This window comes from Strix aluco, chromosome 7 (assembly GCF_031877795.1).
Source record: "Strix aluco isolate bStrAlu1 chromosome 7, bStrAlu1.hap1, whole genome shotgun sequence".
Lineage (NCBI taxonomy): Eukaryota > Metazoa > Chordata > Aves > Strigiformes > Strigidae > Strix > Strix aluco.
This window is the reverse complement of record NC_133937.1, coordinates 18,898,126-18,924,136: the sequence shown is the minus strand read 5'-3', so window position 1 is coordinate 18,924,136 and position 26,011 is coordinate 18,898,126. Positions and strand designations below refer to the sequence as shown.

The following is a 26,011-nucleotide window of genomic DNA, read 5'->3' as shown; positions in this document are numbered from 1 at the left end:
TCTTAGAAACCATTTATTTATACACCAGAACAGCCAGTATCTCATTCAGAGGTGTGAGCAGAGAAATAACTTCACTGCAAACCACCTCTTTGCTGTACATGGGTGGAGGTGCTGCTGCTCCATCAGCCGCTCATCTGATGCACATGCGGCATGTGCCCCCCTCCCCACATCAACCCCAAAGGTACCCTCCAGCAGCCATGCATGTCGGGGAGCAGGGCCATGCCTCTGGCAGCTACCCAGGGCCTGGCACAGGGGACTGACCAAATGTCTGCAGACAGAAACAACCATGGCCCTGGGGTCTGCTCAGGGTTGGAGGAGGGGGTGTGTGGTGGTGAGACCCACCCTCACCAGCCTGCACCCAGCCCTGAGCCTGTGGTGCAGGGCTGAGGGGGAGCCAGCATGGACTGGACAGGGACAGATGGAACAGGGACAGGGACTACAGCTATTCAAACCTTCCCCTCTTTGCTCCAGGGCTCCCTGGTTTCCAGCAAGCATCAAGTGGACATTTTTTCATAGAGCTCTGTTTGTTACCTTGGGGAACAGAGGGACACCTGGTAAAGGGAAGCACTGAGGTGCCTGGTCCTGTCAGCATGAAGCAGTGCTGGATGCAGAGGTGGCAGCTCTGGCTGGGGACAGGTCACCAGTGCCATCTATGGTCTGTGGTTTGGCTGTGCCCACCTGGCCCTTGCTGGGTGCCAGCAGGCAGCTGCTAACGGCTGGGCAGCTGGCAAGACCAGGCTGCCTCAACTTTGTAATTCCTTCCCACTGTTCTCCAGGGTAAACACAGCCGTGCACTGGGCACCTCTGCTGCTGCCCAGGGAACCCCGGTCCAGTGCACAGGGATACCAGGAGAAAGCAGACACATCTGCCTTGTGGATAAACCCTGTTTATTGAATGCAAACAGAAGGCAAATAACTGGGACACAGAAGAGCTGTAATCTGACTTTGGCCTCTGATTTTCCTGTGTGATTGACAGCATAAAGGAGGAAAAAAAAAAAATAAACTCCATGTATTTAAAAAAACCCAAACAGTGAAAGAGGAGACAAAAAGAATGTTGAACAATTAGTGACATCCCATGTGAACAGATGGAGGATTAATAATGGCAAGGAAATTCAAAGCCATGCCTAGCATTCCTTATTGCAAACAAGATTCAGCGGCGGGGGGGGGGGGGGGGGCAGGGACGATGCTTTCCAAGGAAAAGCAGCAGAGGAGAAACCATCCACACTGTCTTTGTGAGCAGCGCAGTTTACTTTGGAAAGACAGTGACCACCTCATAGCCCTCTGGGGGAATCACCCGCTCCCGCGCGTGCTTCTCGCAGTAGATTTGGTCTTCCACAAAGAAGTGTCCTTTCTGCTTGAGGTTGGTGCCGCAGTCACTGCACACGTAGCACTCAGGGTGACGCTGCTTGTCCCGGATCTTCACAAACATCCCTCTGGGGAAGGAACCAGCACCCCTCAGCACCAGGCACCCACTGCTGCCTCCCCCCTCCCATCCCTTCCCCAGCCACTGCCCACCCAGCCCAGACCCACACCCACACCAGTGCTGAGGGTGGACAATTTTCTCCTGCTCCTGACAAGTGAAGTATAGGCCCTACCTCTAGTGAGCCAGATGTTAACAGCACTTTTAGAGCCCAACAAGTGGGACATGGGAGCCCTCCTCTGAAAGGTGTTTCCTAGCACTGGCCTGCCTAAGTTTCACAGGGACAGTCCTATCACCTGTGGTGGCAAGAATCACTGTCATGGTATCTCTAGCTGATGGCTGCAGACAGCACAACAGCTTTCAAATGCCCAGGATCAAATGGCAGGCATCAGCCTGACCAGCTGGGGGAGCAAAATCCAGGTCCAAACCCACTGGATTGCAAAACAAATCCAGAAATGACTGCCTGCCACCAGCCTAGGGGGACGACGGCTGCACAACCAGCCACTGCTCTTTTGCTAACGACTGACATGCCAGGTATGTGTGGGAGAAGCACAGAAACCAGCTCCTGGTTCTGATCTCAGATGCTGCTGCTCAGGAGCTGCAGTGAACAGATCCAGCCAAATGTGGGCCAGCTCTTACTGGAAAACTTCACAGCTTAAATGATGAGGAAAACTACATAGCAACTCAAACTACCACCACCAGCAACACAAAAATTTGCCAGGAATATAATTTTGTTCCAGCAGCTATCTATATTTTCCATAATTCATTAGGTTTTAGTGCTATTCATAGCCTTGTGCTTTCTCTCCAGATCTACCCAGCTGGTAGAGTAATTGTAGGGTTTGTCTCTGATTCATATTTTATAGGGTATGGATTGTCTCTGTAATGACTCTGCCAGTCCTTGGTGCTCCAGGCATGCCAGGACCATGCAATCATGGTGTAGTAGGGCTCAGCAACAATCTGATAGCTTGTGGTGAGCAGCATGGGAGAAACCTGAATTCTTCCATGATGATGCAGGTAGGCTACCAGCACTTGAGTGCTGGAATCAACTGTTAAGCTAAGGGAGTTGTAGGGAAGAATTTGTGGTTGATAAACTGAACCTCAAATCAAAGACATGGGTTGGGTCCCTCGTGCTGGCATACTTATGGTACAGCAGCTCTGTATCAAATCCATGCTCCCGCTGTGCTGGAAGTCAGCCATACCCACATAAAGACAACATAAATTATGTCTGCTTAGACACAGCAGAGGTGTGCAGTCCTACAGCAGAGCAGGGAGCAGAACCCAGCTCTCCTGGTCCACATTGCCTCTGACCACCAAGGCATGTCACCACTCCATGGCTGGGAGCACCAAGACATGAAAAGCATTAAATACACAGACCTTGAACAGAAAGATCATTTTGTTTCTGGGTGCTGTAAACAGATTTCAGGTAGGAAGCAAAACACTGCAGTGACAACTGTCTCAAGGTTTGTCTCGCAGGGACTTGCTTTGGTTTCCATTGATATGGATCTGTAGAGGGAAACCCAACTCCTGCCCCACTGCAGGGAACTGCAAAGTTAGCGCTATCAAAGCTGGTGAGAATACATGTGCCTTAAGCCAGCTCCTGGATGCACTGGATGTGGGTACGTGACGTGTTTCAAGTACAGCGCCTCAGCCCCTCGCAAAGGAATGGGATGCTTGGCCTGCAACCCCAGGGACAGGCTTACTTACACAATGCCAGAGCCACACTTCTCGCACATGGGCAGCTTCTGGGCATTCCCAATCGATGAGGCCACCTTTGTGGTGGGGGCTTTGACGCTCCTAAATCCAGATGGTTTGGTAGGGTCTCCTGGGGGTGGAAGGAAAGTGCTTCAGAGCATGTGAGATGCGTGGCTCTAGGCTATTCCTCCCAAGCAGATGCTCTGCTAGGGAGGGGTGATGCTCTTCAACCCCAGTTCAGAGGCAGGAATTCATGCATGGAAAGCAGGCAGGGTGTGTAGGGAGGAGGGAGAGAGGAGACACAGCTGAACCTTGCCCTGGAAATTTGAGGGCCTGAGATTGTGGGCAGAGGAGAGTCTCTTCTCATCTTAAAAGCCCATCAGACTTCAGCTGATGTGTCTTGCATGCACAGATGCACAAAGCAAAGCGAAGCCTCAGCCCTAGCCTTGGCAGCACCAGAGTCTGCCTGCAGTGTCCTGATCACACACACAGGGTCAAGCTGATTGCCAGATTTGGGCTCAGGAAGAGAAGGTGGGTGTCGTGGCAGACTAGGGAGGACTGTCAAAGTCCTTTTCCAGGCTGCTGTCTGGTGTACAGTGGGGCTGGCTCTCCCAAGACTCCTGGAAGATTTTGTTAACAAACTCCTTGTTCTTGCAGGGCCCTGAGACACTGGGGATAACCTTGCACTCTCCTGCTGCTGCATAGCATAATCCAGGTATCTCCATAGTGCCACCTCTCTGGGGCAGGGATGTCCTGCAGCCCCCTCTGCAGGAGACATCTGCTGAACTGGATGCCTACAATGGCAGTGGATCCTAGATGCAGGATGTAAGGCAAGCCTTTAAATATCTGCAGTGAAAAAGGAGCCTCTTACAAAATGACACCATTGATGTGACTAGTCTTATCTATATGACTTTTGCAGGAGGTTCAACACCAGGCAACAAGGGAAGGAGGGCTGGAGAGACTCCCATGATGTTTCATCAGCAACAGAGAAGGTTGATGGATGCCTCAGACTGGGAGGGACACTGATAAAACCCTTCTGACTAGTGCCAAACCAAGAGCACACTGCAATGGTTCTTCCTGGTGTAAGGGGAAGAAAAACTCTCCAATGGGACACCCTGGTGACCAGCAAGGTCAGGGACACATCACAGCCCATGGCAGTGTCACTGACAGAATAGCTGAAGGAAAAAGGGGGGAACTGCCCACTGCACTTCCCTGTCACCACTGCTCACTTGTGGGGCAGGTGACGCTGTGCTGCTTTACCTCTGGGGCAGCCTTCAGCTCACAGGTTTGCACCCAGCTCTGTGCAGAGATGCTGGTCCAGAGGTGCAAGTTCCCTAATGGGGGCTGCAGCCCATGCACCCTCCAAACACAGCAGGAAGCATCTGGCCTCCAACAGAGTTACTATAAGGGACTCTTGCTGGGAAGGAAGCAGCAGCAACCACATTTTCAGGCTCTACCCTGTCACCTCTGCTCACTCCCTCTGCGTGAAACAGCACTTTGCTCATATCCACAACACCGACAGCACGTTTTTAAATCTCTCTAAAGGAATCAGCTTAATCAGATACCCACAGGAAATGTAACTGTGAAACACCCTCCACCTATGAGTGCAGGGTTAGGTCTAAACACAGGCCAGCTGTGGTGCTTCCACACACCAATGCCCACACACAGCCCCCGTGTCCAGGGCCAGGCTCTCAGCTGGTGTAGCTGATGTAAGTCAGTGCAGCTGATAGTCAGCAATGCCCCGAGGGACTTGTCCCAAATGGAGAGGTAGCTCCCTGCTGCTACTCACAAGCCATCGCTTTAAGACAGGCTGGCAGGAGCAGCCAACCAATGTGCTATGTATCGCTACAGAAAAGATCTGACTCAGCAGCAGCAGCGATTGAGACCGGAGTGGCGAGGCAGGCAGGGGCACTGTCTCCTGGGGACAGACATTCCTTTGGGGCTGAGTAACCTCCCGTCCCTGCTCTGCATGGGTGATTATCAGCTCACAGTGGAGTAATGCCAAAGCCTATCCTGGCCTGTGATCAGGCCGGCAAACCTTGTGCCAGAGAATCCCAATAATGCTGCAAATCTTCAAAGAAAGATAAAACAGAGAGGATTTTGCTTCTTATCTTCTTCAGCACTACTAAGCAGAGGGGAGCACCTCAGCTGCGTGAAAAGTCCTGGCTACTCCAGCCCCTTCCATGCAGGAGCTGAACCCTGAGGGCAAGTTGCAAACACTCAATCTTTGAAAGATGCTTTCATGTAGGTATTTTAACAGTGTATTAAAGACTCCAGATTCTGGTTTCTTTCTTCATATTGTTTCCTTATTTCCTTCATTTTGCTGTTTCCTTAGAGAACCATCAGACCTACCAGCACTTGGCTGATCCATTTCCCTTCGTGGTGAATATCTCAGCACCAGGCTTTTGTTGGATGAAATTGAACATACCACTGCCAAGCTAATAACACAAAAGACAAAGTCTCAACTGGCCTAGGAAAAAAAAGTCATTCTTGGAATTCTTTTCCTATTTATTTGTTTATTTTATTTTATTTAAGGAGAGAAAAGAGTATGATTTGGCCTCCACCTAAGTGAATTGGCTTTTTTATCTTAAAGTCTATAGCCCTGAACTGCACAAGTCCAGATGTCAGATCAAAAATGCCAAGATGAGCAAAATTTCAGAGGTTAAAAGCTGCTTGCTGTAACCCAGCTTCCATATTTTTACATTTAGCTGCATAAGTGGATCTTTTTTCTTGTGCAGAGGGATGGAGATCAGAAGCTTTAGGTCTCACTGAAGAGCAGCGGTACCTTTCAAAGTCCTGAATCTAAGATGGTCTTTAATCAGTGAATATTATCTTAAAGGGGCAAAATTTAGAAGGCATAGAAGAGTCTTTGCAACTTCTAAATTCCTTCTTGATAATTAAATGTTGTAGAGGTTTATTTCTTGAGCATTCACTCAATGAGTAAGCGATGATATGGGCCCATAGACACTGAAACTAATCAATGACAGAATATTTAGGAGTTAAGTTAGTGAAAGGGTCTGTAGATTTGTGTAGAAATTACCTACACATGCTACCTTGAACAATCAACAGTTAAGAAAGGAAAATGAAGTTTTAATGTTACTCTTAATCACTGCACACAGCCCAAGAAATGGCAAAAAGGAAGAGCACACTCAGAATAGGTATGCAGTAATTGCTCACCTTTCTCTTCTGACTCCAAAATCTCTTGCAACACGAGGAATGAAGCAGACTGTCTGGGTGGCTCATTTGACTCTTGATTCTCCTGGAGCATCTTGTAAACCTCAGATTCTCTGTCTATGACAATGCCACCTGGGGGCTGGTTATGCTGATCTAAACTGAGGAAGGAACAGAGAATACACTTGTTAAACAGCTGAAAACTAAAGCCAGTTCCTCTAGCAAAATTTTCACAATGCATCGTATGAATGAAGAACGAACGTGCAAAACAAATGCGCAACAGGACACCATAAAACATGGAGGTGCTGGATGTGCCCGCACAAGATAGCTGCAGCCCGGGTGGGACTGGCATGCTGGGCTATCCGCGTACGCCACGGGCTCTTGTCAGCTGCCCCTGGCCAGTCCCCAAGTGTTCTCCCTGCTTTGCAATTACTATGTAGTCCAGAAACTAAAACTTTCTGCACAGGAAATCACTGCTCAGTTAATAAAAAAATAAAGAACTCATGTGCTGGGATGGGAATCTCACATGGTAGTTGTGCCATCTACGCATGTTCCTTGCATGAACTACCTAAGACTGCTACCTTACACCACTGTGAATCTCAAATTAAGTAAAGTTTATTCCATTAAAAAGAAATCTTTGCAAGTACACGATGAATTGGTCCTAAAGGCCACCTTTACAAAGTAACAGCTGTAGGATCTAACAAAGAGATCCTCTGATTGGCAATAATTTAACTTGGTTTTCAAATGAGTGTTATTATTTCTATTTTATAGGTAGAGACTGAGCCACAGCCCATTTACAGCATTTAACTAAGGTTAAAGGGCAGGTCAAGGGCAGAGGCAATTTCTGCCTGCTAAGACTAAGCCCTCCTTTCAGCTGCCTCCTGAGGCACTGCTGCTGCCACTCACATCCTGAGGGACTTGCACCCTCAGCCTAGAGCTTGAGGTGCTTCAGGGGCAGCTTTTCACAGTGCAGTGTGGCTGAAAGGGGGGTCACTGTGCCACCAGAAGGGTCTTCAGGGAAAAAAAAAAAGAGGCTGGGGGCAGCACCTAGGATGTTCTCACATCCAGTGGGTACAGGATAAACTACAGGCTTAAAACTGAAGGACGATATTCAGAATATTCCTTGGGAAAAGCTTTCCAACAGACAGACACCAAAATACCAGAGCAGATTGCTGTGGACAGGTGAGCAACCTCCATACTAAAGGATTTAAAAAGAGTCTGGACAAATATCCCCTAGGAATGATTTAAATCAATGGTTTAAGTTGACCAAATACTAGGCTAGGGGATGGACTAAATGACATGGGAGGTTCCTGCCTGCCTTGTGTTCTGTGGCTGGAATAAAACTTCTCTGGAAAAATGAGACAACTGACAAGTCTCCTCTGACAGCTCAATTACATGATGCAGCCTTATAAATGTAAATGGTCTATTAGGTTTCACCGTCTCTGCACCTTGTGATTGCCTGAAAAGTACATAAACATCCTGAAGTTCAGTCTAAATTGCAGAGGGAAATCTTTTTCTTGAGCAAGCAACTGCATACTTTCCATGCCATTGTGCAGCTGAGTCACCTGGGAGTTACTCTACATAATAAACTCTTCAAGTATCAGGGGTAAAATCATTGCACGTGTTATAAAATGCTATTTCCGTGAAAAAAACTTCATAAAATGTTTCCATCTTTGGTAATTTTCTGTGGAGCAGGAAACACATTAGACCTGCAAGCAGTTGAAGCCTTGAAGCCTGAATCTCATTTACTGAAGCTCTCATCCAAAATAAAATAATGACTTACACAGAAAATGTCCTAGGTTATCCCAATAGAATCCATGCCCCACACTGCATTCATTTTACATAAACTCACATACTCCCACCACTCTATCCACCCATAAAAACACTAGGAAAGAAGCCTTTCATTACACTTCGCATACTAAGGATGTTTCACTAACATGCATTCAAAAAGCAAAGGCTACGTCATCTTAAAGAGCACTAAAGAAAGCCATCACACTTCAACCATGCATTGTGGCAGTGTGCAAAACATAGAGATCAGCTCTCCCATACAGATATACTTCCATATACAAGACTTCCAAAAGACTATAAAAAAAACCCAAATCTGAGAATTTGTACCAGCAGAGTGAAATACCTCAACTTGTCAGGGCAGAAGGCTATGCTGCTTAAAGAAAAAAAAACACCAAAAAGCACATGCACCTTTTGAATGGGCAAGGCCACAGGCACAAGAATTGTGCCTGCAGCATAATGAGTCTCCGTATGTCGGCTGATTTATGGCACCTCCTGTTACACAGGTACTTTATCTGCAGCAATCAGTGGCAACTGGTGTCCTTTTCCATGTGCAGGCGTTCCCCGATGCAAAAACTTTGTTGGGGGGAAACTCCAACAACCTTTACTGGATTTCAGACGGACAGAACTGTTACTGGATCTCACTGCTTCTACCATAGGCAACTTGCAATGCTGACTGTACAACACTGGATCACTGAGCTTTGAAAACTGGCAAGAAGATGGTAATAAAAACCATAAAGACACAGCCTTGCACAATGTCTTCAGAAAAGCACAGTTTATTCTTTACTAATGTAATTTTACTATTTTATGCTAGTACATTTTGTAAAGTTTACAAGGATCTCAAAGCTGGGCTACAGGAAGGCCCAGTACTTGGAGCACTCGCTCTTGCAATAAAACAATTGCTGATGCCTGGGGCTCCTTTGTGAGTGTTATCAGCTGTCCAGACCAGGACAGCCAGCCAGCAGAGTGTGACTGCTCCTGGTGTGCATGGTATCGGCTACAAGCCAGAGCAGTGACTTACAGCAAGTAACTGGACAGAGTAACAAGGCAGGAGTAAATCCACAGCCCCCCATTATCTCTTGGCTGCTGGCACATGGCAAAGCTTGGCTGTGTGGGCCCACAGGTGAGGACACCAATTTTTCTGCTTTGAAGCACAAGGTGCTAAGCCCAGGAGGGGCCTGTGAGCAGCTGAGGAGCTATGAGACCTAGCTGCACACTTTTGCTCTGTCCCATGGAGGCTATGGGACTGACCATCTCCCTGGACCACAGGTCACACCACTGCAAGCTGCTTAGTCACGTAACGGGGTAACTGCTGAAGGTTCGTATCTTCTGAAACAATTCAGCCTTGATTGGAGCCCTCCTGCAAGATGGCTAAACGAGCTCTCTGCTTCACCCATCTTCATACTGTAAAACCCTGTAGACTGTTATTTAGAGGCACAGGACAGCCATTTCACAACTGCCACACAGCAAATACCAAAGAGCACCCAGGCTTTGTGATGCTGAGGCTCTCCACAGGTCCTGCATGTCGAGCATCCTCTGCTCCTACAGGCAAAGAGGCAGCCCCAAGAGCAGCAACATGTGCAGACAAGTGGGCAGGGGTGGGAAAACAGACTGGGTCCTCCATGTGCCTGGTGCCTGCCCAGGCTGCTCCAAACTCATGAGTGTTATCAGCCAAAGATGGAGACCCATGGGAACCTGCTTCAGCCTGAAATGGAACACGCCCAGCGCACACCCATGGCCCAGCCTGCAGCCAGTGAAACAAAAGCACAAGGACACGCGCGGCAGCACCTTCCAGTCACCAACAACAGTTGTTTCAGTGCAGGAGAAACACCAGCTTTCAGGATAAAGCAGTCTCCCGCCCCCAGAAAATCCATCTGCTGCAGGTAGCTCCTCCAGCAAAGCCACCAGCTGCTGTCAAGGCCGTGCTGCGCAGGTGCGCAGGGGGCAATGGACACAACAACAGGCTGAAATCATGTTTTGGTGCTTCCCGTGGTGTTGGACACAGACACAATGCAGAGAAAGCTCCTGTGAAGAGTCATGCACTAATGTCGTAAAGGTGAAATGTAAACGCTGTTTTCTTGTGACTGGCCAACACCGTGAGCCACAGACAGGGACAAGGCACTCGTGGACACCAAGATGTGGATGAATGGATGCACCGAGTCAGCCACAGAGGCAGTGGGCAGGTTACCTGGGGAAATCGGGGCTAATGGAAGAGATCTGCCCCTGCAGAGAATCCATGATGTTGCTCTGTGAATAGAGCTGTAGGGGAGAATTGAACTGCACATGCAGCACTTTGAGTCCCGGCACCTCCACTTCCACAGGGCTGTTGGGGCAGATCTGGGCCACACACTTCAGCTGCTCAGGCCCCACTCGGACTTGGCTGGGGATGGAGGAGGTGCTGTGCCTCCGCTGCGGTGGCTTGGAGGTCTGCGCCTGCAGAGGGTTATAGACGGAGGCAAAGGGAGCCTGCATCGCACTTGTTGGCGATGGGCGGCTATGGGCCCACGTGTTCACACAGGCAATTTGAGTTGTGTTTGTTTGCGGGTTCATTTGGGTTTTACATTGTGGAATTGAGGGAAAAATGCAAAGGAGGAAGAAAGGAAAGAAGGAAGAAATTAATGAAGGACTAAACCAAATAATCCAAGCAATACAAGCAGTTGCAGAATACTGTCTGAGGGACACACTACTGAAGAATACGTAACCTTTTACATTAAAGGCTTCTGGCTAATGCTGTGGCTCTGGTCTCGCACTCCAGGTGTGTCCACAAAAACTAAAATGCAGTAGCTCTACTGATGAGCAAATGCAGGGGTTGTAAAAGCAATGAAGACACGGCAGCGGGGGTTTTACTATGAACTAGCTATCTGAGCAGACACTCATGGTCCCATTGTCCAGCCAAGGAATGCTGCCTTCACTGCTGCTCTTCCCACAGCTAGCCTGGGCACCCTACTGAGGGGCAATCTCACCTCCAATCCCACAACAGATGTGCTCAGCCCTCCCTGCCTGCTTTGTGACACCAAATCCAGCGGAGATATTTGCTGGTGTTTCTGTCTGTACCACAGCCCTGCATTTACATCACACACCCTCTAAGGCTGGAGCATGGACCAGGCCCTCATGTCATGTCACCATATGCAGTGGCAGAATCAGGCTGCTGGGTTCAGATAGGCTGTGTGTCTGCTACGTGCAGGATGAGGATGCAGACAAATGTCACGTAAACCCAGAGCAAGGTCAACCATGTACAAATAACTCAGCAAAACAGATGGACAGGAATTTAAAGGGAGCTGTAAGGCTGCGTGAAGGGAGAACCTACACATCCTGTGCTTGTGAACTGGGGAGACCTCAGTGGGTTTTTAATGGTAGGGAGAGGCCCCTGACTCTTACTGAAAAACAGCAGCAATTCATTTGCTTTTGATGACTCTGCAAACAAAAGTGTATTAGCATAGAAGGTCTCACCCACAGTTCCCCCAGCATTCCTTTGCAACTTGCTGTGTTTCAGCAAGGGAAAGATGAAACAGATGCCATGTACCCCACAAGCAACAGGGCTGGCAGTGGACCTTCCTGCTAGGAGGAGCACAGTGAGCCACAGCACTAGAAGAAACACACCTCTTTGCTGATCCCTGCAAGAAAAAGGGATCACCCACAAGTTTCCAGCCAAATATACCTGTCTTCCAGGGAGTGCTCTCACCGGGAGGGGACTCCAGACTGGACCAGTGGTGGTATCTGACTACCAAATGGTCCCATCAGGTTAACATAAAGTCACACTTCCCTTGTCCTTGCTCTGCCTTTGCTCAGCCCCTGAATGAGGCTGCTGAAGTATACCAGAAGCAAATGAGGAACAAACATTTGTCACATCATCTGCCAGCTGCAGCACCATAACTCTGCCTAGAAGGGCCCATGCTGCAGATGGGGCTGCCAGTGCGAGAAATCAGTTTCAGTCAGGGGCAAGTTTTCAGGCTTGTTTTAAACCACAATCTCAGGTCTTTGTGACCTGCAAAAGCAGAGGCTGAAGTAACTTTTGTCTCCTCATTCACAAGTCAGGAATTTAGTCAAGTACCACCTAAAGCATTGGTCTTGCAGCTTTTGTTGTAAAAGTGGCCAAAGTCCTCCAGGCAGTTTGGTACTGCTATACAGAGACTTAGGGCAGTTAAGCAACTCCTGTGAAGAACAAGGTTCAGTAATAAAAAATAGAAAGATCCAAACCTAGGCAGAGCCTGTCTACGAATCCCAGGCCAGTCAGGAATGGGGACACATGTGCTTCCTGCACTAGCTGGTACCCTTCCTGCCCAGCATTGCCGGCAAAGCCAGCACAAAACGCTAACTTTACAAAGTGCTCATAATAAGCTATCAGGCACCTGTTCAGACCAGCGGGCTGGTATGTCATGCTGAACGCACACGGAAACTGCGTCGGTCTCTGCTAAACAAAGAAACACAACAGTATTAATTTCATTTATGCATCTCATGAAATGTTGCCTCTCCTCTGAGCCCTGCCCCCAGGAACCACATCCACACTTGTGCCTCTGCTCCTTCCCTTGTCCTGAAAGAGAGCTTTTCTCAGTTAACATATTGATACCCTCGCAGGGAACTCCTGGAGCCTTCCCCTGGGGGCCCAGGCAGGGAGGGGAGGCAAGGAAGATACTTACAGCTTGGTAGGCTCCAGAGCCCCAGGTGATGTCTTTGACTCTACTGCACTGTTGAAGTTCTGGATGTTCTCTGAGGAGTAGAGGCCTGCTGGGCTGTTGTACTGAGCAGTGATCACTCTGGGGGCAGAAGCCGTGGCAGTAGTGAAGGGCACCGCGCTCCGGTTGTGTGCACTTCCTATGTGCCTTATTTTCTGCATGCAAAGGAGCAGAGGCAAAAATCAGAGGTGCTCAGGCATGCAGGTGGGATGTGACGGGGCAGCCTGGAGCGAGCAGCCGCTGCAGTGGTGGGCTTTGCTTGTGGTGCCAGCTGAGGAGCATGCAACCACAACCACCAAAGCAGGTGAGTGTCCCCCACATGTCACGAGGGCCCCCAGCCCCATCCTGGATACTTTCAGGCTGACCTTCAGGACATTTCAGAGTTTACATGCTGGGAACATAAGAGCTCAGAAACACTGCCAGAGCTATTAGCTCAAGGTGCCACACACCAGGGAGCTCTTGCAAGCCTACAGTAAGCCACTGGACCTACCTTCTCATGCAAGACTACAGATGATAAGCATTCCTTGCAATTCCTGAAAGCAGAGCTGATTTCTATGGAAAAGTGAACATGAGGGGCAGAAAGAGGAGCACTCTTCAATGACGTCTCAAAGTCTGGCTTTTCTTAGATAAAGGCAACCCAAAAAGAAGGCATTTGTCATTACTACAAGTGCTCTGGAGCACATCTGCTCCTTCAGCTAAGACTGAGGTTCACAGTTGTGTTTGATGAACAACTTTGGACCTTCTGGACAAGAAATTCTCACAATAAATTTGTGAAGATGATAATTGTTAATACAAAAGCCTGTCCACAGGCAGTGATAGCTAACTGCCAGAGATGACTTCAGTGTCAGAAGTATATCACCTAGTTGTTCTGGGTTTGCTGAAAACTGGAGGCTTCCAGCAGTATTAGTGAATACTTAGAAACATTAGTTACAAGTTAATAAGAAAGCGGCCAAATCCAAGTTAAATAAGACATGAAATAAGAGTCTTCTGAATCACAAGCAGCACTAACAAATATGGGGACATTTCTAAACCCCCTCACCAGTTCAGCAGGCTAGGAATTAGCAGCCTTGGGGCAGAGATAATAACATCCAGGGCTTATTTCTCCCCAGAGAAGACACTTGACCAAAGCAAGAAGAAAGTACAACAGGGCTTCTCTAGAGCAGGCATAAGAAAGGTCTAATGTTCACAGAGGCGGCTGAAATATCCAGGGCTCTAAAAGATGGCACCAAAATGTGCGTTTTGAAATGTTTCAGCTAGCTGTAGAGATTGGGCATGGCTTCAATACAGGGCTAGCTTCCAATGGCACAGGATGAAACAGGGCCCTTCTTCACATGCTGGGCCCATAGTTCCCAGCTCTAATGAACACAACCAGTTACCCCCTCCCGCTCCATACAGGTGCTGACTTCTACACCGACTAAGTGAGTCTTCACCACACTCTGAACATCTCACGGCATTTGTTTGATAGAGCTATAGTTACAGGATAAACACTTGTTAGAAACAAGTATGACTAAGTTTCCCTACAGATTTTCCTTTAAATCACTTTTATGTCCCCAGATTTCCTTAGGCAGCTGGCTAGTATTCCCAGACTGACAGATGGGAGTCATCTCACTTCATGGCACTCGAATGCTATTTAAGGCATCAAGCACAGCATAGGATCCCTCAGAGAAGAGCGGCGTGGATCCAAACACACTCGTGAGTTATAAGTAATTTGAAATCAGTGGGGTAGCTCAAGATGTTCAGGTGAGGGGTGGCGGGACTGCTCTCCCACAGCTTTCTGGCCAATACGTATGGACGTCAGCCATGAAGCTTTCCCACAGACCAAAGGAAGAAAGACCCTGGAGTAATTAGCTAATCTCCCTTTGTTGCAATCTCATTCAACACACAAAGTAGTGCTCATAAAAATAGTCTTTCCCATGGCAGAAACTGTGGATTCTGGCAAAAAAAAATTACCTCAGCCTGCATATCACACTGTGGGGAAAAGTATCAGTGATCTTACATCAGCATTAAATACACATGCTAGCCCACCATTCGGAGGCCACAAGTAGAAGAGGGTTTCAGACATACACATAAATAGCTGGTTTAATGAAAGACAGAGGCAGAAGTTTTAGGCTAAAGGGGTTATTACTCTTAGGTCAAAGAGGCTCAGAGTTGAAACCATGTCACAACCTGTATTGCAGAAACATTTAAGTATTAACCAAGAATTAGCGAAAGGGAAGTCATTTAAGAGTATTGTTTTTTTAAATGCTGGTTTCCCTAAGGAAGTAAGACATCTCAATTACATACTCCACATGCACATGGGCATGTTCTCACCCCCACCAAGCCCAAATCAGTTTGACAGTGATGGAGGGCTCAACGATGTTTAAGTTAAGTGTTGAGAAAATAGCCAGACAGAGGAGAGAGACTGAAATCACATTAGTGTCTTGACTCCAAGAGTACTGCAACATAGGCTCAGACATAGAATCCACAGAGATTTTTGCCTACTTTTGGCCACCAGGTAGGTTTTCTGCTGTGTAATAATGTCCAAGACCATAAGCGAAGATTTCAAAAGTGTCGGGACATCTGTAGTAGCTCTCACATGGATAAAGTCCACTGACTATAAGGGATTTTATAACAGGTTAAGTAGAGATATTGGTGCAGTAGTTGGTGTCTGAAGATTAGATTAGAAAAATCCCATCTAGAGAACAGCGTAGAAGATGTATAACTCAAGAGTCTATAGACAAGTATTACAAGAACAGTAACATTACAAAGGGCATTTGGATAATCCAAATTCTACAGCACTTCCTGTCACACCACGCTGCTCTTTCTGCTCAAGCTGTGGAAGGAATTTGCAAAGAACAAGTGCTTTCATGATCCCAAGATCAAAAGATAACATCTTTTCACTGTCAAATGTATTCACCTAGGGATTTTCCAGAACTGCCAATGCAGGCCCTGTGCTGTTTTGTTAAAGCCCCAGCTCCTGGAATCATGGGTTTATGTGAGAGTCTCTGACTTAATACTGGAAAAAAAAATCAGAAATGTGACACTCCCAAAAACCTGTCCACCAGTAGGCAAGTGAAAAATGTACAAAAACACTGCTATAGTGTATACACGTGTGGGGCAGTGCCTGGTTTATGCAGTTGAGATGCCTGGGGTTTGCAGCATCTCTAAGGCTATGGCGTTCCCAGGACCAACACAAGGAAAAGGGGTCAAGCAGCATTAAACAGCCTCCCTGGCTGGGGGACAGACTGCAAGAGCCGTAAGCAATGGTCTGTTTGCAAAGAAAGAACTGGCAGTCAAACACAAGGACATGCTCTTATCCAGTCAGAGCACGACCAGCTTTTTCTTTGTCCACAGTACAGAGGAGTGCAACTAATATATTAGATCTTTTCAGAGACATCTGTGGTTGGCATCTGCAGGCAAATCCAGAAGTGCTTGCCTCACCCTGCCTGCAAGCCATGGCACTGCCTCAGTCCCCCGACACCACCCCTGTCTGCAGCAGGCTGCAGTCAGCAGCGAGCAGGGGTACTGGAGCGGTTATTTTGGTCTGGAGCCAGGGTACAGAAGATCCCAAGCCTCCAGCTAGGATAATCAAGAGCAGTATTTTACCACTATAAGCTGATACCATAATAGCTAAACTGCTTTGTCTGCACAGATACCAGGCTCACTCCCCTTCTTCCTTTGCAGAGGTATCTCTTCAGAGGGGCTGGCAGAGTGGCTAGCCCAAGATAAAATGAATTAACAACTGCACAGACTTCTCTGCCAGGGTGCTGCTTCTGAACTCAGAGAGGTCTCACCTTACTTCAGTTTCAGAATGAAGCTACTCCTCCAGCAGCCCCCTCCCTACCTGAAACTATCTCCTCTATACAAACAAGCTCCAAGTGGCTTTGGCGCACAATCCCATGTGCTCCCAAGTCCTTCAGGCACCAGTGGAATACCCCCATCCCCGAGAAAAAGCTATTTCCCAATCCCAAGGACAAACAAAGTTTGTAGGACCCCAGCTTCAGGTGAAATACACAGGTCTCCTGCCAGATGAGTTTTCTGAGCACTGGCTGTTAGTGGCAGCAGCCCTGTCTAGGGGCAGATGAGGACACTGCCGTGCACTGTAGACACTGACCGCAACCCTTCCAGCTGGGTGCCAAGGGGCTTCCCCTGCTACCCCAGCCCTCCTGACAGGGAGACACCAGCTGCGGTGCCAGGCTGCGGGGACAGGGAAAACGTCCCTGCACCGGGGCAGGAAGCAGATCAGCATTTCCTACTGCACCGGCTGCAGGCTGCGTCACGGGAAATTATCTGGGAAAACAATGGCCCCTTCCGCCCTCTCACCCCACTCGCGCCAGGCCACACTCAGCGATGATGCAGCCCAGCCTGTGAAATCCCCACAGCTACGTCAGCCATCACCTCCATGCCCAGGGCCGGTCAGTGGCTTGTGGTGTGGGCAGATGCTTCTTCCTTAAACATGCACCAGAGATGGACATAGCTACCACCATGGGACTTGCTTGTCCTGGGAATTGGGGCATGGAACTCCAGGGAACTTCCCAGCTGTCAGCAAGGCAGACAGATGGACAGACAGCCCAGGATGAGCCACCTCCTTCAGCTGAGCTGGGGCACATCGGATGCACCAGGACATAAAACCACCTGGAAGCTTCCATGGCCCCATGTGCTCTTGGGCAGGTTGGGGGCAGTCTGGGGTGAGGGTGAGCTCTTAGGTCACATCCGCCGTGTGGTGACATGGCCAAGGCCATCCCAGCTGCACTGACCTCACCACCACCCAAAACAGGAAAAACGTGGAGTGTTTTTGTACTCGCCAAATAAAACTAAACCGAGATGTGAGGGGTCAGGCAGCCTCTCCCATAAACGGGATTTTCCTCTCCCCACAACATGGCCTGAAGGCAGCCAGCAGAACTGGGGCCTCAGAGGTGCTGGCTACTGGCCCACTGCCACCACTCCCCTGCTCCCAGACTATACCCTGCCCCTTCCCAAGCCACGTCCCCACAGCCCCCAGAGGAAAGACAGGTCGAGTATCAAACAGGGGGCTGCTTGAAGCTACTAAAAACTAGTTTCAGGTGTGGAGTCATGATTTAGAGACTAGCCAGTGTGGTTATTTCCTGAAGCTCCAGCTCTCGGAGTCAGGGGATTCACACCGACCTCATGTTACAAATTAAAAAAAAATTAGCACCCAGGCTCTGCAGTTACAGGGACAAGTGAAAGCTCCCACGGCCCCACAAGCAGCCAAGCGAGCTGGCAAAACCCGCTGCCCCACTGGGTCCCAGAAACGTGGGATGTTTTTGCGTTCCAAGTCAGATCCCGGAGGCTCGGGGCAGGCACTCCTGGATTGCACACCTCAAGAGCCACACCAAGAGGAAACAAGATTAAACATTTCTCAGTATAAATGTTTACTCAACTCTAAGAAAACGGGCCCCTGACCAAACCTCAGCAAACGAGAGCACTCTGGTCCCACAGGCAGGGAAGGAGAGTGGAGACCAACAGCCAAACCCCCTGGCCCCATCCTTGCCCTTGCAAAGCTGCCCAGGGAGCAAAGGCTGCGCTTGTGCCCAGCCAGCGTGCTGGTGCGGGGAGGCTGCTCACGCCAAACATGCAGCAACAGCTCAGAAGAGGATGTCTTCATGGCAAACTCTACCCCATGCTATGTTTCATCAGCTGCAATCACAAGTATTAAGAAGTGCCTTTACTTTCACCTCTCTCTCTGTTATTGTTTGGGGTTTTTCAGCTATGGAAAGATCTTTTGCAATGCTTTGAAATCCGATTAGAAATTAGGAAGGGTTTGGGGTTTTGTTATTGTAGGGGGATAAAACAACAAGGCTGGCTTCCCACATCCTCTCCCTCCACATCCCTGACACATTCCACATCCATGTGGTAACGCCTTTTAACCAAAAACAGCAGGTAGCGATATACCAGCACTGTTCCATCTGAAATGCGATGTTGTTCCTTTATATACCTATTGCTTCATGCATTGCCCACACATGCATGGCCTTATCAAAGGCCAAGCCAGTCACACACCCAGTTTCTATAGCCCCTGCCTTCTCTGTATCCAAGGAGATAAAATACACAAGACAGAAACAATGACATCACTCTGCGAGGACAAGGATGAGGACAGGACAGGCACTCTCAAGAAGCCTTGGGAAGACAGAAGTGGCTGGCTGTCTATACCATCTCACAAATACCCAGATCCACCCTCAGAGCTGGAGGTTATTTCTCATTTAAAAAAAAAAAAAAAAAACAAACCAAAACATCCAACATCCTCATGTTTGAAAGCCCATATCTTCCGTGGTTAAGAAGAGCTGACATATCCATCTCAAACCAAGAGTTTTCACTGACATTCTTGAGGAGTGACGTTAATACTTGTGCCTCACTGTAAATGGCATATGTCACCTTCAGGGAGTTGGACAAGCTTTTTTGGAGACAGTCCTGGTGCTGTCCACCCTCGAAGCAGGTCCCTCTCAGCTCACTCCCTACATGAGCTCACTCAACTCAAAGACCTAGGCCCCACTGACCTCAGTGCCCTACAAATACAGGGGGGAAAAAAAAAAAGACAAACCTTCTCCTAGAGAGCCCAGGTTTGACAAGACATAGCACAGTCTGAGGGATAGAGTTTTATTGTTCATTTTACTAAGGGGCAATACAGCCGCGCACACCAGCACATTGGTCTGGAGCTTAATGCCTGGCCCAGGGTCACCAGAGAGCAGGGCAGTCTGAAAGTTATGCTGGTCTCTGGTCAGTGTCATAAGCATTAAAATTACCTTGGCCACCAAGTAACTTGTTCTCTCTTGCTGTGATCACTTTTCTCAAGAAATGTTAAGCAGAAGGAAGAGGCAGATGTGTTATTTTATTCTTTCCCACTACGGTGAGGAGAAGCTCTTGATGGGAAAATGACACTGAGCAATCATCCTTAGGATGTGGGTGAGAAGTGCAAGTGAAATAATTGAGTAAATATACTAAGAAGACTCGGTCATTTCCTTTCCCTAATGTTGCCATGGTCGCACCCAAAACAAAGCTGGCTCAGCCGCTGAGACATCAGCACCGACAAGCTGCTGCACCTTTTGATGAAATGTGATTTTGTCATCACCCTTGCCTCAGTTTAAATTAATTTAGACAGATAAAGGTAATGAAATAATAATAAGGCTGTAGCTCTTTCATAGGCAAAGGTCAGCTTAGACAATGAAGTCAGCCTTGGGATTCAGGACTTCAGAGAATGCACGGGAGGTTGTGGAATGCCTTTTTACTTTCCAAATATCATGAACTTGCACTCCAAGTAAGGGAAAATACTTCCACAGGATGATGCAGCATTTCACCAAGTATCAGCCTCCAAAAGGATTACAGAAGTAAACAAAAATGCTATTTCAAATAGGGTAAAAAATGTGTAAGCAGGTCTAGAGCACAAGTCTTATGAGGAGCAGCTGAGGAAACTGGTGTTGTTTAGCCTTGAAGAATGGAGGCTCAGGGGAGACCTTATCACACTCTACAACTACCTGCAATGAGGCTGTAGTGAGATGGGTGTTAATCTCCTCTCCCAAGTAACAAGTGATAGGACAAGAGGAAATGGCCTCAAGTTGAACCAGGGGAGGTTTAGACTGGATATTAGGAAAAATTTCTTCACTGTAAGGGTTATCAAGCATTGGATGCCCAGGGAAGTGGCTGAGTCACCATCCCCAGAGGTGTAGATGTGGTTGGTGCTTAGGGATGTGGTTTAGTGGTGGACTTGGCAGTGCTAGGTTAACAGTTGGACTCGATGATCTTAAAGGTCTTTTCCAAACTAAACGTTTCTATGTTCTTAAAATGTGTGGCTAGTCATACAACAGTTCTTGAGACAAACTGAAATTAATTTCTCTTGCAAGATCTTTTGCAAAGATCTAGGTATTTAACTATACCAATAAAACAAGGTGGTCAAGTGTTGTGGGAAATTTCAGTTAAGATATTGAAAGTAGGAGAGACAACATCAAATTACCTAATTTTAAGAAAGGTACAAACTTATTTGAATAATTGCAATCCAATTTCTACAGCAAAGGTTTTAAAGCTTGCTTTTTTTGAGCCTGAAGTAAGTCTATTCACATGTATGATTGTATTTCTGCATTCAAAGGGCTGTGTGCAAAACCAGTGAGAAACATCTTCAGAGGACCCTCGATCAGGACTTAAGTGAACCACTTGGACTCAGCATGTCCTGTTTTCTTTGGTAAGTGAATGAATAAGTGTCCTGCATGAGACTGTTGCCAAGGAAAGCAAATATATTATCTTCACTGGCCAGCAAGTTAAAAAAACCGGAACAGCTCATACAGCACTGCCTTCAAAGACTGGGCTCTACTCAGAACTTCTATCAACCCTGTTAGAAAAATAAGATCAGTATCTTTGCAGTAAAATTCATAGCACTTTGCCATGCTAGTATATATATGCACAGCACCTTCTGCACTCTGCTGATGACTTGCAGCAGGCCTGGCTGAAATCCCTGGTGATGCTGCAAAGACACAATCCCAGAGATACTTGGCCGATGCTTGCCATGGCTCTGGCAGGAGTCAGCATGCTCTGCTGACATCATGCTCCAAGCAGACCGACCTCACCACAAACCTCACTTGCTGCAGTCAGCTACTGAAAAAGGAAACGGGTGTGTATTTAGAAAAAAAACACCTTAAAACTTAATGGTGTTCATGACACTTTTCCCTGGCACAGCAGACTAGGATGTTCAGGCACTGTTAAGTGGGAAAGGTAAAATGGGAGCTTGTGGTTTGGAAACATGAGACATACATCTTCCCTCACACCGCTAAATTCCTCTGCTTGAGTATGTAGCAGGCAAAGCCCTTTAAAGGAAAGCCCCATGCTCTGAAAAACAGCAAGCACCACTCATGTAGACCACTGCAAATTACTTAATTGGTTTCATGTTAAGGAAGGGAAGAAGAAAGGCAAGACTTCTGTAAGAGCTTGAATGTTCCTGTTACACCAAGAAATAAAATTCTTCTAGTATCAGCCATCACAAGGGTCAAAGCCTAATTTTCGGGCCACAGTTGGTTTCTAGTGCAAGATTAAGACAAGGGTCACTGCTCAGAGATAAGGTTTGTAACAGGAATCTGTCTGCAGTCACTTTTTCACCAAATTCTTCTGCTGAAGTTAGTTACAGATTGGTATCAACAAATTCAGTTTGGCCACACTTATGAACTGGCAGCATTGTGGTATCTATATAATGGCCAGAGTTAGAACCAGGATTAGGACTAAGGTTAGGGTTTAGGAGGGAACGCACTCCACCACCAGGATTACTGCCAAATCCTGCAGAGTCTGACCTTCGTGATGGCATTTACTTGGATTTTAGAAAGCAGGGCATGACTTGTAAGTTAAAGACCAGAATTAAGGTTAGTCACTCTCACCCATCTTTCTTACTGAGTTGCAGTAGGCTCCCTGAAACAGTCCAGGGCTGACTCACACACACACACACACACACATTCCTCCCACAGGGCAACGGACTAAAGGGTCAAAACTGCCATAGCAAATGAGTTTAAGAAAGAGGTGGTATCAGTTAATTAAAATAGCCTATGTTTAGTACTTGACCAGCAGTGGATATCTATCCAGTGACACAGGCTGGACTCAGGGAGAAAGTGTGGTGCAGCTAGTGACAGGGGTGCTGCAGCAGCAGGTTTCTTGCCACAGTTAACAAACTTGGTGAACTATGTTAAACTCCTGCATGGCATGTGCAGTGCCCCGTATTTAATGATGGGGCATTTAGCTAAATTCTGGCTAACAGCTGGGTCAGGGACTTGGTCTCCAGGATCGGGTCTCTTGCTGAATTAAACAATAAACCTCTGCAGCCCTGCAGCAAAGCCTCACTGCAGACTCTGCCCCACTCCTTCGGCAAAAGATAGCCCTCGAGTCTCAAGGTATGCAGCAGAAAGCTGCAAAGCTTTCTCCAAAGCTGGGGCAGCTGATCAGACCTCAGCTCAACAGTGTCACAGGAAGGTGACAGTGCACAGCCTCAGCCCAACCTAAGTCCAAATGGCTCAGTGTCACACTGTGCCTTGGCCAAGTTATGAAACACCTAGAGAACGCCACACCACGCCTTCGAGCCAAGCAACACACAGCAGCCTGGCATGAGAGGGAGCATGGACAGATCCCAGGCCAAGGTCTGGGCACAGTGTTGCTGCACATGTGTCACTTTAGGTTCAGGTCCTTTCCAACCCAAACAGACATATTAGAACTTAATTAACTGCAGAGTCAAGCTAGTTTTATCTCTCCTTATTTTGCTAGAAAGACTCACATGGGATGCATGCTAGGACCAGAATCTGTGTCACTGCCCCAGCGAAAATCCACAGAAGTGCCACTGATTTTAGTGCAGTTATTGTAGATTTGTGCAGTGTAACCCTCTAAACGTAGCCCAGGCAATGTCCTTGCACAGGTCACTGTTATTACTACATTTACTTGACAGAGGCAGCAGACCAATGAAGCAAGGCTGACAAAAGATTACAAAACCAATCTCCTAGACAGAGGCTGCAAGATCTGCCCTACAGATTAAAAAGTAAAAGGCTGGTGTGTTTCTCTTCCACTTTCTACATGGCTAGACTGCTAATAAGAGGAAAAAACAAAACAACAAAAAAACCCAGCAAAAACCCACTAAGTCTGAATAATTTTCCTCCCCTCCCAAGACCTTTCTTATCTATGAAAATCAAGAGGCTTAGCAACAGTAGCAATGACTTATTAAGCCACCTGTCTATAGTGCCTTAGGTGCCCTATGGTAGGTGTGAGCATGCAGATAGCCTCTGATCCAAGCAGCTTACCCTTGGCAAGGTATCCGACTAGCTCTCCATAGCAGCAGGCTTCTGACCATGAGGGAGGAAGTCTATCTCTGAAGGTTTCCAAGGGCCACGTGATTTCTAGGAGGTATGGGGCATGGTGCTATCCCCAATGTGACCAACGGAGTGACACGTGCTCAGCTCCTTGGAGGATCAGGTCAGAAATGGCTCCGAAGTCAGACAGGAGTAAGCAGGAACGTGAGCATGCAGATACTCCATTACTCACCTGTGGCTGAGAGGCCAGATTCATCTTATAAGGATGCGTCTTTCCCTCCTCATTTACAAGTGGTGACCAGACTTTTGACTCTGTTCTGCAACACACAAATTTTGCATAGTTAATCTATTTTCATCACTGAGCATCATTATTGTTATTAAAAGACTGGAAGTTCATCAATTTCCCAAATACTTCCTCAGTCTTTTGTATATAGCACTATCCACATCAGGAGGAATCTAGATAGTCTCATTTTAGGCACGTAGCATGGATGACTTAGTTATGTTGTATGAGGTCCTTGGAGAAAGACGGGATCTCAGCAGTGACTGTCCTGGCTTATTCTTTGGGACTCCACTGGCGACACATCAAGCATGGGCTCCAACCCAGGCAGTAGAGTTGGGGGTCACCCAACAGCAGAAGCTGGAGATATCCCTTACACGCAGGTCCTTTAATTAAGTGCGACAATTCAGATTACTATGTTTCAGCTTTTATGGGTAGCTGGGAAGATAAATTATTTTTGACTGTATTGACTATACAGAGAACATTTTGTTCTTGAAGCTGGGCTGCCTTAGATAAGAAAAAAATTCTGCAGACCAAAAACAAAAAATATTTTTAGCTTATTTATACAGTGGTATCCATGCTGAACAAACAGAGGCTTTTGGGAATTATGAAAAAAAAATAATAAAAGGGTCCAAGTCTGCAATGGGACCAAAAACTGTGATGACATAATGTGTCAGAGAAAGTCTACATAACCTTTACTGGTCTGTGGTCTGACCCAATTACTCACAGCAGCCTGCAACACAAGTCAAGATCTGTGACCAAAACCAACCGCTTTTACCATCATCACTCTGGAGTTTCGCTATATCCCAAAGAACAACAGACAAACAAATGGTGAGGAAGAAGTAGAATGCTTACATTTGCTTGAGATACTCTGTGGGAAACATGGTACCTACATTTCTCCGAAGTACAGAAAGTAGTTAGCATCTCAGATGGCCTAAAACAGTGCCACTTTTCTCAAATTTTTTAATAGCAGGGAACAAGTGGCTGCAGTATTGCTGAATGAAAACCATTGTTCAATGCTAAACATTGCATCATGCAGCAACCAGATGGCTGATAAACTCATAGGATGGGTTTTGAAAACCATGTCCTGTTTTGACAAGAGCCCTTTGTAGAATCTGCAACTGCAGATAGATGTACTTCCCAGATATTTGTGGCTCCAGGGCCAGCTACAACTTAAGTACTTAGTTAGCAAAACAGGAATGCTTCCACTGAGAATTAACTGGGTCACTGGAAAGAGACTTTTAACAGAAAAGGCTTATAAAACTGACAAGGATGGAGAAATAGGGTGTAGAGCTACCCAAAATAAATTCAATCTGGTCTACCAAATTTAACTGTGATGCACATATCCCAGACATTTGCTGCGTAAATAGTATTTTAATACTTCCATCCAGTGGGAGGAGACAGGAGGCAGCATTCTCACTCAAGGAAGAGGAGAAATTTTATTAACCTGCTGTTGCACCCATTGCACTCTGGATCTTACAGGGAAGAAACATGAATGAAGTCTGCTGTGCTTTACCTCCTTTCACAGAAAAGTACAAAGACACAGGTCACACCAGATACCATCCTTTACAAGCACTCAGGTACAGCAAACCTTTGACTCCAGGCTATTGCACCCTGCGGGCTCAGCTGCAGTGCTGATACCTGACAACCTACATCCTGGTGTCTGGTGAGCTGGGGCACACACAGACTAACAGATATGAATGTAACAGCTGCATGGGATCAGATCTATGCAAATCCGACCATCATCTTGCCTCAACAGTGTCATTACTGGATGCACAACATACCCCAGGTGAGTATAAAACAGCCATTCCCTCCTTGCTTCTGGCAATTCGGGCTTTAAAGTGCCTGAGGAACCACCAATTTTACCCAGATTATGACTATCAAGCTTGAAAGTCACAGCCATCTCTAGGATGGCTGTATTTTGCACTTGAAGACTGTGTTTGCAGAGGGGAGCAGCCGGTTGACCAATGCAAAGCCTTATTCCTTGAAAGTGTTTGGAGATCACATGCGACCAAGTTCCATCTCCTCTGGAACAACAGGAGACACAGCAAAGCATATGGAAATCAAATATCCTGCCAGCTGAGCTGGGACATTGGCTGGAGATGAAAAGAGCAGTTCAGAGAGCATTAAGCACTTCAGCTGATTTCTAGTGTGAGGCATCACTGTGCCAGTTCTCAGTAGCAGTGATCTAAGTACTTTTGAGGTAGCATTTTCTTTCACAGCAGCTTAAAATTACC

At 47.2% G+C, this 26,011-nt stretch overlaps 1 protein-coding gene across 2 annotated transcripts in view; it reads right to left on the bottom strand.

Annotated features, from left to right (window-relative positions):
• The window catches only part of PDLIM1 (PDZ and LIM domain 1), a 45,725-nt gene continuing 19,714 nt past the window's right edge, over nucleotides 1-26,011 (bottom strand). The window contains exons 3-7 of one of the 2 annotated variants that reach the window (XM_074830751.1): nucleotides 23,730-23,814; nucleotides 12,705-12,895; nucleotides 6,289-6,443; nucleotides 3,124-3,241; nucleotides 871-1,432 (exon numbers count right to left, since the gene is read on the bottom strand). In XM_074830751.1, the coding sequence (XP_074686852.1) occupies nucleotides 1,246-1,432; nucleotides 3,124-3,241; nucleotides 6,289-6,443; nucleotides 12,705-12,895; nucleotides 23,730-23,814 (736 nt within the window). In that variant the 3' untranslated portion in view covers nucleotides 871-1,245. Of the gene's footprint in view, nucleotides 1,433-3,123; nucleotides 3,242-6,288; nucleotides 6,444-10,255; nucleotides 12,394-12,704; nucleotides 12,896-23,729; nucleotides 23,815-26,011 lie in introns of those variants that run through there. The other variant, XM_074830752.1, reaches the window with a different exon arrangement.